We start from the raw sequence: 17,213 nt of genomic DNA, 5'->3' as shown, positions 1-17,213 counted from the left end.
AATGCATAAAGCACATTGTAATACTGCCCTTCCCAAGACCCTCCCCAGATGTAGACTCTATCTTCAACCAACACAGCTGTGTGGCCGAAGCGCTTTGATGGAACCTCAAGGTGACCGTCTCCTCTTCCTGGTTCCACTGGAGGTAACTTCTTCCAGCATAAAGACACTGTGTAGAAGACATGGACATCCATCTGTTCCATGTTGTTGATGGTCCATCCATCACAGTAGCCTCCAAAGGAATACAGTTTGCTCCTCACTGCTACAGCAGCATGATAGGCTTGCTTTGGTCCTCCTGCTTTGGAAACGGTCCAAGACAACATCACCCTTTCTGTCTGTCTGTCTGTCTGTCTGTCTGTCTGTCTGTCTGTCTGTCTGTCTGTCTGTCTGTCTGTCTCTCGACATCTACAGTCATTTTCAACACGGTGCATCATCTTATATATCTTCTGTTGTGACATCACACGAGACACAAACTGTTGCCATGCAAGCCTTAATGACGCCAATTAGTGCAGCTGTTCTTCATCTGCACAATTTGAACTCTATTGCTATATTTATTACTTCATTGCGGCTACCTTGGGGTCTATGGATCTATGGGTCTTCCACACGTATAGCATAGTATAGTATATATGTATAGTTTATAATATAGTTTCATTTTATAGATATTCCACTGTTACGTTCTTAGCTTACGCATGTTTCATGATAAATGCTTTTTATGTGATGCATTCCCATGCTTTTTTGTTCTTGCTTAATGTAAGTCACTCTGGATTAAGAGCGTCTGCTAAATGCTTAAATTGTAAATTGCTACAGCGTTCCCTACCACTGAGCTGTGTTGTATTTCGAGGCTGTGTGTGTGTGTGTGTGCGTGCGCACGTGCGCGGGATGTGCTCAAGCTGACTGTCTGAGCACGGAATGTGATGTATGGTGATAACAGTGCCGCTCACGTCACGCGGGTGTGATATTTTTCTCCATATCGCTGTGTGAGAGACAGTCCACTGAGCAACTCAAAGCTGAATGACAAGCATTTTGCATTCTGGCTCTTTGAGGGGAGCTAGCGCCCCCTTATGGCCAGCTTGGTGTGTTTGTGTGTTCTCAGGGGCGGCCTTAGGAATCTGGAGGCCCGTTTCAAGACCAAATATGAGGCCCCATATACCTATGACATAATTATTTTGTTGAGGCCCCCCTGAGGGTGGAGGCCCGTTTCATTTGAAACTGGTGAAACATACCTAAGGCCTCCTATGCTCTAGTATGTGAAGAGTCTGCCTGTGCTATTAACTCATTGGTGAAAAGGTGATTCCAGTGAAAAGCTGGAATTTGCGCGATGGCAGCAGGCTCTCAGTCAAATCTGGTCACAAATGGAAGCCGGGGTTCAAGTAGTTGACTCAATTATCTGAGCCCTCCACCAGATGGCGCCGTGACGCAGAATGAGTTAACCCATTCTGACCTGAGATCAGATTCTAAAAAATGTCAGTCGTTCTTCGATTTTTCAAAAATAGCAGACCTACAAGCTCGTAGCACGCCGATCTGCTATTTTTCAATAGCTAACACCAAAATGGGTTCCCGTTCAGAATGGGTTAAATCAGCATTGCACAATAAGTCAGTGTTCATATCTATGCAGCTGTATACAGTACATTATATCAGTGTTCATATCTATGCTGCTGTACAGTAAGTATTCATATCTATGCAGCTGTACAGTACATGTCATCAGCTACAGTAGGTATAACTAGAGCATTCCAGACCCGTCTTGAGGCTTCAGATGATCCCTTATTAATCAAGGGGTTCTCAACCTTATTTGTTCTCCCCAAACAAACAAACCCTCCACATCATTCGAGATGGAAATCCATTTGGTACCGATGGAGGCCTTGGGGTCTGCTCCACGGACAGCAGGACAGTCCTTTTATATCGCTGTGTGTTTAACACGTTCTGACCTGAGATCAGATTCTACAAAATGTCTTCAACATCCTGACAGTTTTCTGAAAAAGCTATGTTTCTATGTCAGTCGTTCTTCGATTTTTTCGAAAATAGCAGACCTACAAGCTCGTAGCGCGCCACTCGGTTGGCGCGCTATGAGCTTGTAGATCTGCTATTTTTCAATAGCTAAAGCGTAACATAATGCTAACACCATTTTTTTTTTGCTTTGCGGACCCCATCTAAAAAATATATATTGTTCCAGGGACCGACGCGAACCAAAGACCTTTATAGTTATAAATACTTGCTTTAAAAAAATTGCACAGATGTTAACGACTTTCAAAAACAAAACAAAGCAGATCTACAAGCTCATAGTGTGGCATGGAGTGATGCACTATGAGCTTGTAGATCTGCTGTTTTTTTTTTTTTTATAGCCAAAGTATATCAAATAGTGGTTAAAGTAGTTAATGACACCAAGAAGCATGATTAAAATGTCATGATTAAAAAAATGAATAAAATAGCGCCTCTACAAGCTCATACACAGGCTCCATAAATTATATACAAGCTATGAGCTTGTATATTTGCTATTTTTGCATATAGACAAAGTATGAAATTATTTGTTATTATTATTATTTTTTAGCTCTAATGACACAGGTGCGTTCCCGGTTTAAACGCGTTAAAAAACGTCCCTGAGAAGTGGAGAGCGAGAGAATCACGGCTGGCTTGTTAAAACACGCCGCAAATCACGGCACAGAGCGCGGCGGTATACTGAACGTGTCCCGTTTGCCGTCGCCTTCAACTAGCAACACAATTACACGATGAAGAAAGGCCGTTTGGAGGAAGAAGAAGCCGCTGTGAATCACCTCCATGGCGACGTCGCAAGGCTACTGTAAACCATGGCCGCTCTGTGTGTGCGTGTGTGCGTGTGCGTGTGCGTGTGTGTGTGTGTGTAAAGTAAAATATCAACCATTAGTACAGGCCATTATACAACTGGGCTATACGTGTCAACTCATTGTTTTTATATTTGGCAGCCTGGGCCATGATGTCCACAGGCTGGTCAGAGGCCTGAGGATTATAGGGTTGTCCAAGTGTAAGGCAAAGCAGCTTGTTGCAACATACTGTTCAATCTCCTCCATTATAGGCAGTCGGTCTATTTGGAGGAGAAGGTGCTTTTTGTACCCATGATTTACTTTCGGTGTTGGTAATAATATGACAGACTGAAGTGACCAACGTTTGCTGTGAATAAGTTCATGTGTTTGCCTATATTCTGTACATTTAGGGCTTGTTTGGACTCAAGCACTGAGACACGTGATGTTTCGAGTGCGTAGTATATCAGAAGCAACTGAAAATATTTGTGCCCTTGTGTGAAATGTGTGAAAACTAGATTTGTTTTGTCCAGCTCATGAATGTACAGCTTGTGACAGTGAGATCAGTGAGTAACAAGGAAGAAAAATGGTGCATGCACCTCTCACTAGGTAAAAACATGGTCCCATCTCACTCACCTTCATGGCGTCCAGCGCACCTCTCAGGTTCCTCTTGTCAGCGGGGTCGCATGTGTGTTTCACCAACTCCTGTTTTAATGAAACCCAATAAAACATGGTCAGGTAAACAGCACAACTCCTGTTTTAATGAAACCCAATAAAACATGGTCAGGTAAACAGCACAACTCCTGTTTTAATGAAACCCAATAAAACATGGTCATGTAAACAGCACAACTCCTGTTTTAATGAAACCCAATAAAACATGGTCAGGTAAACAGCACAACTCCTGTTTTAATGAAACCCAATAAAACATGGTCAGGTAAACAGCACAACTCCTGTTTTAATGAAACCCAATAAAACATGGTCAGGTAAACAGCACAACTCCTGTTTTAATGAAACCCAATAAAACATGGTCAGGTAAACAGCACAACTCCTGTTTTAATGAAACCCAATAAAACATGGTCAGGTAAACAACACAACTCCTGTTTTAATGAAACCCAATAAAACATGGTCAGGTAAACAGCACAACTCCTGTTTTAATGAAACCCAATAAAACATGGTCAGGTAAACAGCACAACTCCTGTTTTAATGAAACCCAATAAAACATGGTCAGGTAAACAGCACAACTCCTGTTTTAATGAAACCCAATAAAACATGGTCAGGTAAACAGCACAACTCCTGTTTTAATGAAACCCACTAAAACATGGTCAGAAACAACACAACTCCTGTTTTAATGAAACCCACTAAAACATGGTCAGAAACAACACAACTCCTGTTTTAATGAAACCCACTAAAACATGGTCAGAAACAACACAACTCCTGTTTTAATGAAACCCAACAAAACATGGTCAGGAACAGCACAACTCCTGTTTTAATGAAACCCACTAAAACATGGTCAGGTAAACAGCACAACTCCTGTTTTAATGAAACCCAATAAAACATGGTCAGAAACAACACAACTCCTGTTTTAATGAAACCCAATAAAACATGGTCAGAAACAACACAACTCCTGTTTTAATGAAACCCAATAAAACATGGTCAGGTAAACAGCACAACTCCTGTTTTAATGAAACCCAATAAAACATGGTCAGAAACAACACAACTCCTGTTTTAATGAAACCCAATAAAACATGGTCAGAAACAACACAACTCCTGTTTTAATGAAACCCAATAAAACATGGTCAGAAACAGCACAACTCCTGTTTTAATGAAACCCAATAAAACATGGTCAGAAACAGCACAACTCCTGTTTTAATGAAACCCAATAAAACATGGTCAGGTAAACAGCACAACTCCTGTTTTAATGAAACCCAATAAAACATGGTCAGAAACAACACAACTCCTGTTTTAATGAAACCCAATAAAACATGGTCAGAAACAACACAACTCCTGTTTTAATGAAACCCAATAAAACATGGTCAGAAACAACACAACTCCTGTTTTAATGAAACCCAATAAAACATGGTCAGGTAAACAGCACAACTCCTGTTTTAATGAAACCCAATAAAACATGGTCAGAAACAACACAACTCCTGTTTTAATGAAACCCAATAAAACATGGTCAGAAACAGCACAAATCCTGTGTAAAAAGTTAAAAACCACTATAGTAAAACCTATATTGGAGACCAGACCACAGGGCCTATAGTTCATAACTTTCATAAGCTTGCCGGAAATAACTTGAAAGATCAGTTATTTTAAAGCAACCGACGGAGTATTATAAATCTTCTCAAAAGTGGGGTCCGTCTGTGAGCTTGTAGATCTGCATGTGCTGTTTAACCCATTCTGACCTGAGATCAGATTCTAAAAATGTCAGTCGTTCTTCAATTTTTCAAAAAATAGCAGACCTACAAGCTCGTATCGCGCCACTCGGTGGCGCGATATGAGCTTGTAGATCTGCTATTTTTCAATAGCTAAAGCATAACATGATGCTAACACCAAAATGGGTGCCCGGTCAGAATGGGTTGCTTTAATAGCTGTTGAATCATCGGTATTATTTAACATGAACGAACACAAACAAAATGTCTCCTTTTTGATGGGAGTCCACAGCCAAATACATAATCATTGCAACATTGATTTAGTAATGTTAGTCATAGTCATTTGAATAAAATAAAATTTAGTCATCTCAAATGTCTACATTTTAGTCAGCTAAATCTACAGTCGATGTAGTCGACTAAAATGCATTTTTTTTGGAAGTCTACGAATTCAACACTGATACATACTGTACCATACTGTATACATACTGTACCATACTCTATCAATATGGGGATCCATTCCTTGACATGGACAAGTTTGAGAAACCACCTATAATATTATTGTGACTTTACAGGAAAAACAAGCCAACCCTGAACCTTCTTCTCTGGGTTTTTTTGGCAGATCGCAAACCAACGTAAAGGTGCATACTGCCACCTACTGTACAAGAGTGTGCAACATCATGCCAAATCTTCTAGTGCTACAGTTAGATCCTACTACTCAGGTTTGTGGTGTTTATCCCATTCTGACCTGAGATCAGATTCATACGAGGTTTCCACTGGACACACACTGGTCTGATGAACCCATTCTGACCTGAGACCAGATTCTAAAAATGTAAATGTAAAAAGAAAAAAAAAGAAAAAATAGCAGACCTACAAGCTCGTATCGCAAAATGGGTGCCCGGTCCAGTGGAAACCTCGTATGAATCTGATCTCAGGTCAGAATGGGATAAAAATGTAAACAGTGCCTTATATTCCTCACCTCACCTCACCTCACCTAGACATTCTAATGATCACAAAAAAACATATTAGTTATTTTACTTTTATTAAGGTTAAAGGCCATAGGTTAAAAAAATTGCGTGAATTTCAGCCTCTGTGGGGGGTATTTTATTTATACGCAAATATCAGGACCAATGGCATTGCAATTGCATTGCAATGGACATCACTGATGGCGTTTACTCTAGGTAAAGAAATATTAAATATTTGTATTTATTTTATTAATTAATTAATTAAAATATGTTGTAGTATTGCAACGCTGTTGTTGTTTCAGGGTTAACTTTGTCCTTCAATTGTGCTCTTTCCTCTATGTACCTATCACAGTTAAATAAAACGTCCTCTATGTACCTATGACAGTTCAATAAAACCTGCTCAACCTTTTCCATTTCCCCACAACTTCCACATGTGTTGCTCTCTGCCTTACCCATAGTAAAAAGACAACTTCCACATGTGTTGCTCTCTGCCTTACCCATAGTAAAAAGACAACTTCCACATGTGTTGCTCTCTGCCTTACCCATAGTAAAAAGACAACTTCCACATGTGTTGCTCTCTGCCTTACCCATAGTAAAAAGACAACTTCCACATGTGTTGCTCTCTGCCTTACCCATAGTAAAAAGACAACTTCCACATGTGTTGCTCTCTGCCTTACCCATAGTAAAAAGGGTGCTGTCTAACCCAGTGTGGCCAGACCCTTAGCCTTGTAATGAATCGTTCTTCACTTCTACTCCTTTCATTATAATCCTTAGTGGCTACTGTTTATATTACATTATACTCCTTAGTGGCTACTGTTTATATTACATTATACTCCTTAGTGGCTATACCGTTTCAACCCTCAACCTCTGCGTGGGGGGGGGGGGGGGGATGTGGATCACATGGTGCTCGTTAAGTGATTCCAATCAGCTGTGTGGAGGAAGTGAACCCCACATAAAGGGGGTGTGGTTTCCCTCCCAGTATATAATATGCTCCTTAGGAAACAGGTGGCTAACATTCTAACAGGACTACATCTATATGGGCTGCTTGCATTCTTCCATGCGTAGAGATTAACACACATGACCTTTTTTCTGTTGCAGTTTAATAACTTCTACACAGTCTGTTTTAGTTCAGATATGCTTTCCGTATCAAACCGGATCAAACTATGTTTGTTGGCGTTCACCGCCACACTGATGATGTTCAGCTGTGGTCCTGTAGCGGCCCTCATTGGGATCCCGGCGGTCAGCGTCCCGGCCAGCAGTGAACACCTGGCCAGCATTGAGAACTCGACCAGGCCTGAGAACCTGACCAGGATTGAGAACCTGACCAGGTTTGAGAACCAGACCAGGATTGAGAACCTGCTTGAGATCCCGGTCCACATTGAGATCCCGGCCAGCAGTGAACACCTGGCCAACATTGAGCACCTGGCCAACGATCACGCCAACATTAAAAGGCCAAAGGTTTACTTTGACATTGCTGTGAAAGGCGAGCCATTACGAAGAGTAACCTTTGAGGTCAGTGAGTATGTCTTCAGTTCTTAGTCTTGCATAATAATCTAAACAAGCTTAACATATTGTTACGGTCCAAAGTATAGGCAGTAGGAATAAAAAGTAATTTCAGTATTTCTTCCTACTTTCTGTAATTTATCTTTATTCTTATTCTTGCAGTTGCTTGTGGATGGCATGCCCAGAACGGCAGGTAATCCTACTAGGCTACGCTGTTGCTACATGGCAATCATGTTGACATGAGAGCAGTGGCGTGCACATATAGACACTAGGGGGTGCTAGAGCACCCCCTGCCCATTTGGCAATGTGCCCTTTTGGGGAAAAAAGAGAAAACAAAATATATATTTTTTTTTTGTACAGTGTACAGTACATTGTATAGTATGTGGACCATGGTGACATTGATCAATTCTTGATAAAAAATATCCAATATATTATTTAGGCCCCAAAAAATCTATAAATCTCACACTATTAAGGCAACCGGACGGTTCCATGCGCTGCACAATGTGCCCTTTTTTCACTTGAGCACCTGCCCCTCTAAATGTCTGTGCACGCCACTGCATGAGAGAGTTGCTAAACAGATGCTAATAATTGGAGATTCAGTTGCATTTGGTGTTGTAGAATCTTTCCACTGAGAACAACAAGCTCAATAGCAACTGTTTATTAGCATTGGACACATCTAATCTGTATTTATTTCATGTCAAATTGGCTGTGGGGAAAAAGGTCTTACAATGCCTGCATCACATACCATACCAAGCAGGCTGCAACCTTGTATGACTTCACAGTTCACACATCTTAACACATGTGAGTGTCTTAACTATTGTTTTACTCACAGAGAACTTCAGACAGCTGTGCACTGGAGAGCAGGGTTTTGGTTACCAGGGATCAAGTTTTCACAGGGTGATTCCTGGGTACATGTTGCAGGTAAGCTGACATGATTTGATTATTCCTCATCAATAAGTGGAAACTAAACCAGCACACAGAATGCTAGTGTGGATATCATGGAGTCAACGTGTTGTTTTTCATGTTTTAAAGGGCGGGGATATTGGAGGAATGTCTATCTATGGAGGCAAGTTCAAAGATGAGAACTTCTATCTGGAGCACGATAGAAAAGGTTCGGTGTATATTTAAGCTTTGCTCAGTGGTAGATGAAGGCTGTTCTCCCTCACTCACTGTTCTCCTGGTGTAGCATTCCACTTGAAGATTTAATTTATAAGAAGAAAAACAAAACAAATGGTGTTGTCTCCTGCCTTTATTTTCTTCTAATGATTTGATCGGACCAAAATATTGTGTTAATTGTCATGATTTGTCACGATCAGAGTTGGCTTTGTCCGCGGCGTAACAGTCTTTACATAAATACTTTAAGAAAAGCCTGTGGGAAAAATACATTGAGATTCATTTCCTGGGCCACTCGTTGTTCTGAGAGGGGGAGGGACTGCGACGCTCTATAGCCGTTAGTGTTTTGTCGGTTATTCATTTCTTAAGGGATAACGGTTATGGGTTGGCCATCTCTATAGTCCAAAGTTATATTCTGAATGCTTTGGTCATGTAAACAATTGAGGAATAGGAATACTTGTATTCAGGTTCCATGTAAACAGTTGGGTATGATTCTCTGTTCGGAATGAATTCATTCTGAATACATTTTTCACCACTGACTGTTGCTTATCTCTGTGTCTCAGGACTCTTGTCCATGGCCAACTCCGGACCGGACACTAATGAATCTCAGTTCATCATCACCTTAAGGCCAACACCCTTGTATGTAGACTCAGGCCTCACATAGCAAACTACTGTGCTGTGATTAATGGCTGCCACAATGCAATTCCAATGGGAGTCACATGGTTTGACCAAACATTTGTTTGATTGCTGCCTCATTTTTAATTCTAATGAAAGAAAAAATTAAAACTTTTTTTTTTCCACTGATCTTCTGATTCATTCTTCCCATAGGCTGGATGGAAAGCATGTTGTGTTTGGCGAAATCGTCGAAGGAATGGATGTGATCAAGACGATTGGGTCTTATGGGTCTAGGTCTGGGAAGCCCTCCAAGAAGATCATTATCGCAGATTGTGGAGAAATATAGCAGATTGTGGAGAGATAAAGGAGATCTTGAGCTGATGGAGAGCCTCCATGGTCTGGTCCTCATATCACCCCCTAATGTGAGACTTCAATGCGGCTCTACTGTTTGCTCAGGGTGCACTGCAGCCCCCCCTGGTGGTGGTTGACAGTGATTTTACCTAACGGGGACGTACATGTAAAGAAAATGAATTGACCCGTTTGGGACACATACTAAATAAAGTTGACCTTGAGACGATGTCAGTACTTTTGTTCTTTTTACTTTGCTTTGCCTAGTGGATTCTTGGGTAGAATGTACAAGTCGTGTTTGAACCCATTTAGACCTGAGGTCGATTCTACAAAATGTCTTCTGAAAAACATATGTTTCTATATGTCAGTCGTTCTTAAAGTATTTCATGTCAAGGACCCCCAGAATTATCTGTATTTGGTCGCGGACCCCCATCCAAAAAGATGTTGTTCCAGGGACCGCCCCCTGCCTCAGAAGCAAATATTTTCCCCTAAAAAATAGCAGATCTAGGCGGTGGCGTAACCGTCTGGGCACCCGACTGGTAATCCAGTCGCAGTGTGCCGCGGGTTCGACTCCCTAGCCCGACACGGCCTTTACTGCATGTCTTCCCCCATCTCTCTCCCGTTTCCTGTCAGCCTACTGTCTGTCCCTTAAAAAAAACAATAAAAGGTGTAAGCCGCAAAAAAATCTTTAAAAAGAAATCTGATCTACAAGCTCTTTCCCTCTGCTCCAAGAATCCCTGACAAATCCCATTCCCGTCCTGCATCATTAACCCTGTAAAACCCGGATTCATGTCTACTTGCAAAAATAATACGATTTCAACCTTACTACTAGGACTTATCAGAGGAAACTATGTAAAAAAAATATATATATAATGTTTTTTGCAAATTTTATGCACATTTATTATAATAATGAATTAATACTTTACATTTGGGGGATATCTTTCACAATAATTAATAAAACATGTTCTAGACATTCTAATGATCACAAAAACATATATTAGTTATTTTACTTTTAAGGTTAAAGGCCATAGGTTAAAAAAAAAAAAAAAAAAGATTGTGTTAATTTCAGCCTCTGGGGGTATTTTATTTATACGCAAATAGCAGGACCAATGGCATTGCAATTGCAATGAACATCACTGATAACTTTTACTCTAGGTAAAAACATATTAAATATATATTTTTAATTAAAATATGTTGTAGTATTGCAACGCTGTTGTTTCAGGGTTAACTTTGTCCTTCAATTGTGCTCTTTCCTCTATGTACCTATGACAGTTCAATAAAACACTCAACCTTTTCTATTTCCCCACAACTTCCACCTCTCTGCCTTACCCATAGTACAAAGACAACTTCCACATGTATAGAGAGTATGCACAGGCATGATTTTCCCATCAGGACACGCCCCCCTCATCTAGACTTAGTGGCAACACATTGAGCAGCATGGAGTGTTGGAGTTTGGGAGCGCTCGTTGGAAATCACTCACCCGTTTCTAAATGTCACATAATGCAGGAGGCAGCAACATGTTGTGTTACTGAAAACAAGCACTTCCAAACTCTGACACTCAAAATTTGAAATAATCAAATGCAGGGCATTTCTTGACAGAAAGTAGCTCATAATGTTTCTATTGTTATGGAAATCAATATATGTCCATCCGGGTGAAGGTATATCTTAGAAGTTTATTCAGAAGAACAGCAACAAGCTAAACAACATCTCTCAGTCTAGCAGGCTTAGCCTGTATCCCTCAACATTCTCTCTCAGTTCCATCTCTCTCTAAACAACATCTCTCAGTCTAGCAGGCCTAGCCTGTCTCCCTCAACATTCTCTCTCAGTTCCATCTCTCTCTAAACAACATCTCTCAGGTGCTATTTACACGAGGATGGTGTTCATAAAAAACGGCAAAATAAAGTACCGTTTAGCGCTGTCATTTAGACGAGAACGGTGTTCTCAGGAGGTGAAAACGCATCGAAGTGAAACCGCCTCCCAGAGTGGAAATCATTCAGAACACCGTTTCCTATGGTCTCCATATAAACAGGCAAAACGGTGAATCCGCAAAACTTATGACATCATGGCTCATGTTGGCTCACAGCGCATATGTTTATTACATTGATGCAGAGCCATATCATTATGAAATATGATATAATGGAGTTCCTGAACAAGCCTCCCTCCTCGCCTACAAAGTTCTGCTCATCAGCGATGTTGAATGTAAAACCATGATGTAAATAAAAAGCCTTGTGATAGACGGCAGCCGCGGCAGCAGCGTTTATGTAGCCTAATGTATTATAAAATATATACCATCCCGTGGCGCGCCCAGAGCCGTGTTGCGCAGGCTTGCGTGAAGGTTTCTTCTTCTTGTATGTGGGTGACCTGTCTATTTGGCAGCCCGTTATCGCCACCTAGCGACAGTATAGCATAATAGCACATCATATCATAACGTGTGCGTTCTCGTGTAAAGGGTAAGAAAAAATGAGAACGCAACGGGACTTTGACGTGTTATATGGAGATGGTCGCCGTCTAAAAGAGGCCTTAGTCTAGCAGGCCTAGCCTGTCTCCCTCAACATTCTCTCTCAGTTCCCAGTTGACCATCACAAAGGTACAATACAATGGCTGTCCCCCCCCCCCCCCCCCCCCCCACTCAGTGGGCGTTCCCGCATAACTTCCAGGTACGATGATGTCACGCGCATACCCTCTATTGCTCTCTGCCTTACCCATAGTAAAAAAGGGTTCTGTCTAACCCAGTGTGGCCAGACCCTTAGCCTTGTAATGAATTGTTCTTCCATTCTATTCCTTTCATTATACTCCTTAGTGGCTACTGTTTATATTACATTATACTCCTTAGTGGCTACTGTTTATATTACATTATACTCCTTAGTGGGCTACTGTTTATATTACATTATACTCCTTAGTGGGCTACTGTTTATATTACATTATACACCTTAGTGGCTACTGTTTATATTACATTATACTCCTTAGTGGCTACTGTTTATATTACATTATACTCCTTAGTGGGCTACTGTTTATATTACATTATACACCTTAGTGGCTACTGTTTATATTACATTATACTCCTTAGTGGCTACTGTTTATATTACATTATACTCCTTAGTGGCTACTGTTTATATTACATTATACTCCTTAGTGGCTACTGTTTATATTACATTATACTCCTTAGTGGCTACTGTTTATATTACATTATACTCCTTAGTGGCTACTGTTTATATTACATTATACTCCTTAGTGGCTACTGTTTATATTACATTACACTCCTTAGTGGCTACTGTTTATATTACATTATACTCCTTAGTGGCTACTGTTTATATTACATTATACTCCTTAGTGGCTACTGTTTATATTACATTATACTCCTTAGTGGCTATACCGTTTCAACCCTCAACCTCTGCGTGTGTGTGGGGGGGGGGGGGGGGGGGGGGGAGATGGGGATCACATGGTGCTTGTTAAGTGATTACAATCAGCTGTGTGGAGGAAGTGAACCCCACATAAAGGGGTGTGGTTTCCCTCCCAGTATATAATATGCTCCTTAGGAAACAGGTGGCTAACATTCTAACAGGACTACATCTATAACTCTATGGGCTGCTTGCATTCTTCCATGCGTAGAGATTAACACACGTGACCTTTTTTTCTGTTGCAGTTTAATAACTAAAGTAAAGTCTGTTTCAGTTCAGAGATGCTTTCCTTATCAAACCGGATCAAACTATGTTTGTTGGCGTTCACCGCCACACTGATGTGCAGCTGTGGTCCTGTAGCGGCCAGCAGGCCAGAGGTTTTCTTTGACATTAATGCAGGCAGCGAGCCATTAGGAAGAGTAATCTTTGAGGTCAGTGAGTATGTCTTCAGTTCTTAGTCTTGCATAATAATCTAAACAAGCTTAACATATTGTTACAGTCCAAAGTATAGCATGTAGGAATAAAAAGTAATTTAAGTATTTCTTCCTACTTTCTGTAATTTATCTTTCTTATTCTTGCAGTTGTTTACGGATGTCGTGCCCAAAACAGCAGGTAATCCTACTAGGCTACGCTGTTGCTACATGGCAATCATGTTGACATGAGAGAGTTGCTAAACAGATGCTAATAATTGGAGATTCAGTTGCATTTGGTGTTGTAGAATCTTTCCACTGAGAACAACAAGCTCAATAGCAACTGTTTTTTTAGCATTGGACACACATCTAATCTGTATTTATTTCATGTCAAATTGGCTGTGGGGAAAAAGGTCTTACAATGCCTGCATCACATACCATACCAAGCAGGCTGCAACCTTGTATGACTTCACAGTTCACACATCTTAACACATGTGAGTGTCTAAACTATTGTTTTACTCACAGAGAACTTCAGAGCCCTGTGCACTGGAGAGAAGGTTTTTGGTTACAAAGGATCAAGTTTTCACAGGGTGATTCGTGGGTTCATGTTGCAGGTAAGCTGACATGATTTGATTATTCCTCATCAATAAGTGGAAACTAAACCAGCACACAGAATGCTAGTGTGGATATCATGGAGTCAACGTGTTGTTTTTCATGTTTTAAAGGGCGGGGATATCACCAGAGGTGACGGAACTGGAGGAAAGTCTATCTATGGAGCCAAGTTCGCCGATGAGAACTTCACTGAGACGCACGATAGAGCAGGTACGGTGTATATTTAAGCTTTGCTCAGTGGTAGATGAAGGCTGTTCTCCCTCACTCACTGTTCTCCTGGGGTAGCATTCCACTTGAAGACACACTGGCCACATTTAGATTCAGAAATTAATTCGAGTCATTCCAGACATCAGAATAAAAATGCTCATGTAAACGCTTCAATTGGAATAGAACATCCCATTCCGGTCTGGAGGGGTGGTGTATATACTGTTTGAATCGCTATAGATCACCATATAAACACTTTATTCCGAATGCTACTGGGAGTTTGGAATACATGTATTTTACACATGTCTGCCCTTATAGTAGACTATAGTGCTTTATACCCTGCATGTCCAAGCAGGGATGGCAGAAATGCTCTATTTTAGCAAAATCCAAATAGGCCAGTTTTTTTTCTTTCCCCCATAATAAAAAGCGCTATTTCTTTTAGTTCTGGGTTGTTTTGGGTGGAGTGTGTGGTTGCAGGGACTGCGCTTCAAAATATTATTTTATCAGATAATAGCTGTTAGTGTTCGTCGGTTATTCATTTCTTAAGGGATAACGGTTATGGGTTGGCCATCTCTATAGTCCAAAGTTATATTCTGAATGCTTTGGTCATGTAAACAATTGAGGAATCGGAATACTTGTATTCCAGTTCCATGTAAAGGGTTGGGTATGATTCTCTGTTCAGAATTAATTAATTCATTCTGAATACATTTTTGTGCATGTAACTGCATGAGGCCATTGAGTGCAGTCCTGTATATATCCTTAGTTTTGTATTTGAATGTGTTGCTTAGTATACATTACATGAGCACATTTACTTTGTTACTTTTCACCACTGACTGTTGCTTATCTCTCTGTCTCAGGACTCTTGTCCATGGCTAACGCTGGACCGGACACCAATGGATCTCAGTTCATGATCACCTTAGTGAAAACACCCTGGTATGTAGACTCAGGCCTCACATAGCAAACGACTGTGCTGTGATTAATGGCTGCCACAATTTTTTGAAAGAAAAAAAATACTTTATAGAAAAAGGTTGGAATAGTTTTTCATTGATCTTCTGATTAATTCTTCCCATAGGCTGGATGGAAAGCATGTTGTGTTTGGCAAAGTCGTCGAAGGAATGGATGTGATCAGGAAGATTGAGTCTTATGGGTCTAGGTCTGGGAAGCCCGACGAGGTGATCACTATCGCAAGTTGTGGAGAAATATAGCAGATTGTGGAGAGATAAAGGAGATCTTGAGCTGATGGAGAGCCTCCATGGTCTGGTCCTCATATCACCCCCTAATGTGAGACTTCATATCACCCCCTAATGTGACTTCAATGCGGCTCTACTGTTTGCTCAGGGTGCACTGCAGCACCCCCTGGTGGTGGTTGACAGTAATGTTACCTAACAGGGACGTGCATGTAAAACAAAATGAATTGACCCGTTTGGGACACATACTAAATAAAGTTGACCTTGAGACGATGTCAGTACTTTTGTTCTTTTCACCTTGCTTTGCCTAGTGGATTCTTGGGTAGAATGTACAGGTCGTGTTTGAACCCATTTAGACCTGAGGTCGATTCTACAAAATGTCTTCTGAAAAACATATGTTTCTATATGTCAATCGTTCTTAAAGTATTTCATGTCAAGGACCCCCAGAATTATCTCTATTTGGTCACGGATCCCCATCTAAAATTATGTTGTTCCAGGGACACCCCCCCCCCCCCCCGCCCCCCGCCCCAGAAGCAAATATTTTCCCCTAAAAAATAGCAGATCTAGGCCCAGGCGGTGGCGTAACCGTCTGGGCACCCGACTGGTAATCCAGTCGCAGTGTGCCGCAGGTTTGACTCCCGAGCCCGACACGGCCTTTACTGCATGTCATCCCGTTTCCTGTCAGCCTACTGTCTGTCCCTTCAAAAAACCAATAAAAGGCGTAAGCCGCAAAAAAATATATATATAAAAAAAAAAACAGATCTACAAGCTCTTTCCCTCTGCTCCAAGAATCCCTGACAAATCCCATTCCCGTCCTGCATCATTAACCCTGTAAAACCCGGATTCATTTATACTTGCAAAAAAAATAAGATTTCAACCTTACTACTACTTTTTACTACTAGGACTTATCAGAGGAAATTATGTAAAAAAATAAATATATTTATTTTTTTGCAAATTGTATGCACATTTATAATAATGAATTAATACTTTACATTTGGGGGATATCTTTCACAATAATGAATAAAACATGTTCTAGACATTCTAATCACAAATAAACCATGTTAAAGTTATTTTACTTTTAAGGTTAAAGGCCATAGGTTAAAAAAAATGTGTTAATTTCAGCCTCTGTATTTTATTTATACGCAAATATCAGGAACAATGGTATTGCAATTGCATTGTAATGAACATCACTGATGGCGTTTACTCTAGGTAAAGAAATATTAAATATTTTTATTTATTTTATTAATTAAAATATGTTTTAGTATTGCAACACTGTTGTTTCAGGGTTAACTTTGTCCTTCAATTGTGCTCTTTCCTCTATGTACCTATGACAGTTCAATAAAACGTACTCAACCTTTTCTATTTCCCCACAACTTCCACATGTGTTGCTCTCTGCCTTACCCATAGTAAAAAGACAACTTCCACATGTGTTGCTCTCTGCCTTACCCATAGTAAAAAGACAACTTCCACATGTATTGCTCTCTGCCTTACCCATAGTAAAAAGACAACTTCCACATGTGTTGCTCTCTGCCTTACCCATAGTAAAAAGACAACTTCCACATGTGTTGCTCTCTGCCTTACCCATAGTAAAAAGACAACTTCCACATGTGTTGCTCTCTGCCTTACCCATAGTAAAAAGACAACTTCCACATGTGTTGCTCTCTGCCTTACCCATAGCAAAAAGACAACTTCCACATGTGTTGCTCTCTACCTTACCCATAGTA

At 40.6% G+C, this 17,213-nt stretch overlaps 2 protein-coding genes across 2 annotated transcripts in view; one reads left to right on the top strand and one right to left on the bottom strand.

Annotated features, from left to right (window-relative positions):
* vav3 (vav guanine nucleotide exchange factor 3) overlaps positions 1-17,213 on the bottom strand; it is a gene marked incomplete at both ends in the record, with an annotated part of 199,015 nt that overhangs the window by 27,708 nt on the left and 154,094 nt on the right. Inside the window, 1 exon segment of the mRNA XM_083777615.1 lies at positions 3,405-3,473. Within this exon segment, the coding sequence (XP_083633741.1) occupies positions 3,405-3,473 (69 nt within the window).
* LOC310868108 (peptidyl-prolyl cis-trans isomerase-like) lies at positions 13,358-15,507 on the top strand (the record flags this gene model as incomplete). The annotated part of the gene is made up of 6 exons (XM_083778372.1): positions 13,358-13,507; positions 13,658-13,688; positions 14,012-14,100; positions 14,212-14,308; positions 15,160-15,235; positions 15,375-15,507. 6 exons carry the CDS (start codon positions 13,358-13,360, stop codon positions 15,505-15,507), a joined length of 576 nt encoding a protein of 191 aa, XP_083634498.1.

This window comes from Protomyctophum parallelum (assembly GCF_964188405.1).
Source record: "Protomyctophum parallelum genome assembly, chromosome: 12".
NCBI lineage: Eukaryota > Metazoa > Chordata > Actinopteri > Myctophiformes > Myctophidae > Protomyctophum > Protomyctophum parallelum.
Note: the sequence above shows the minus strand (reverse complement) of the source record. Positions and strands in the feature narration are given on the sequence as shown.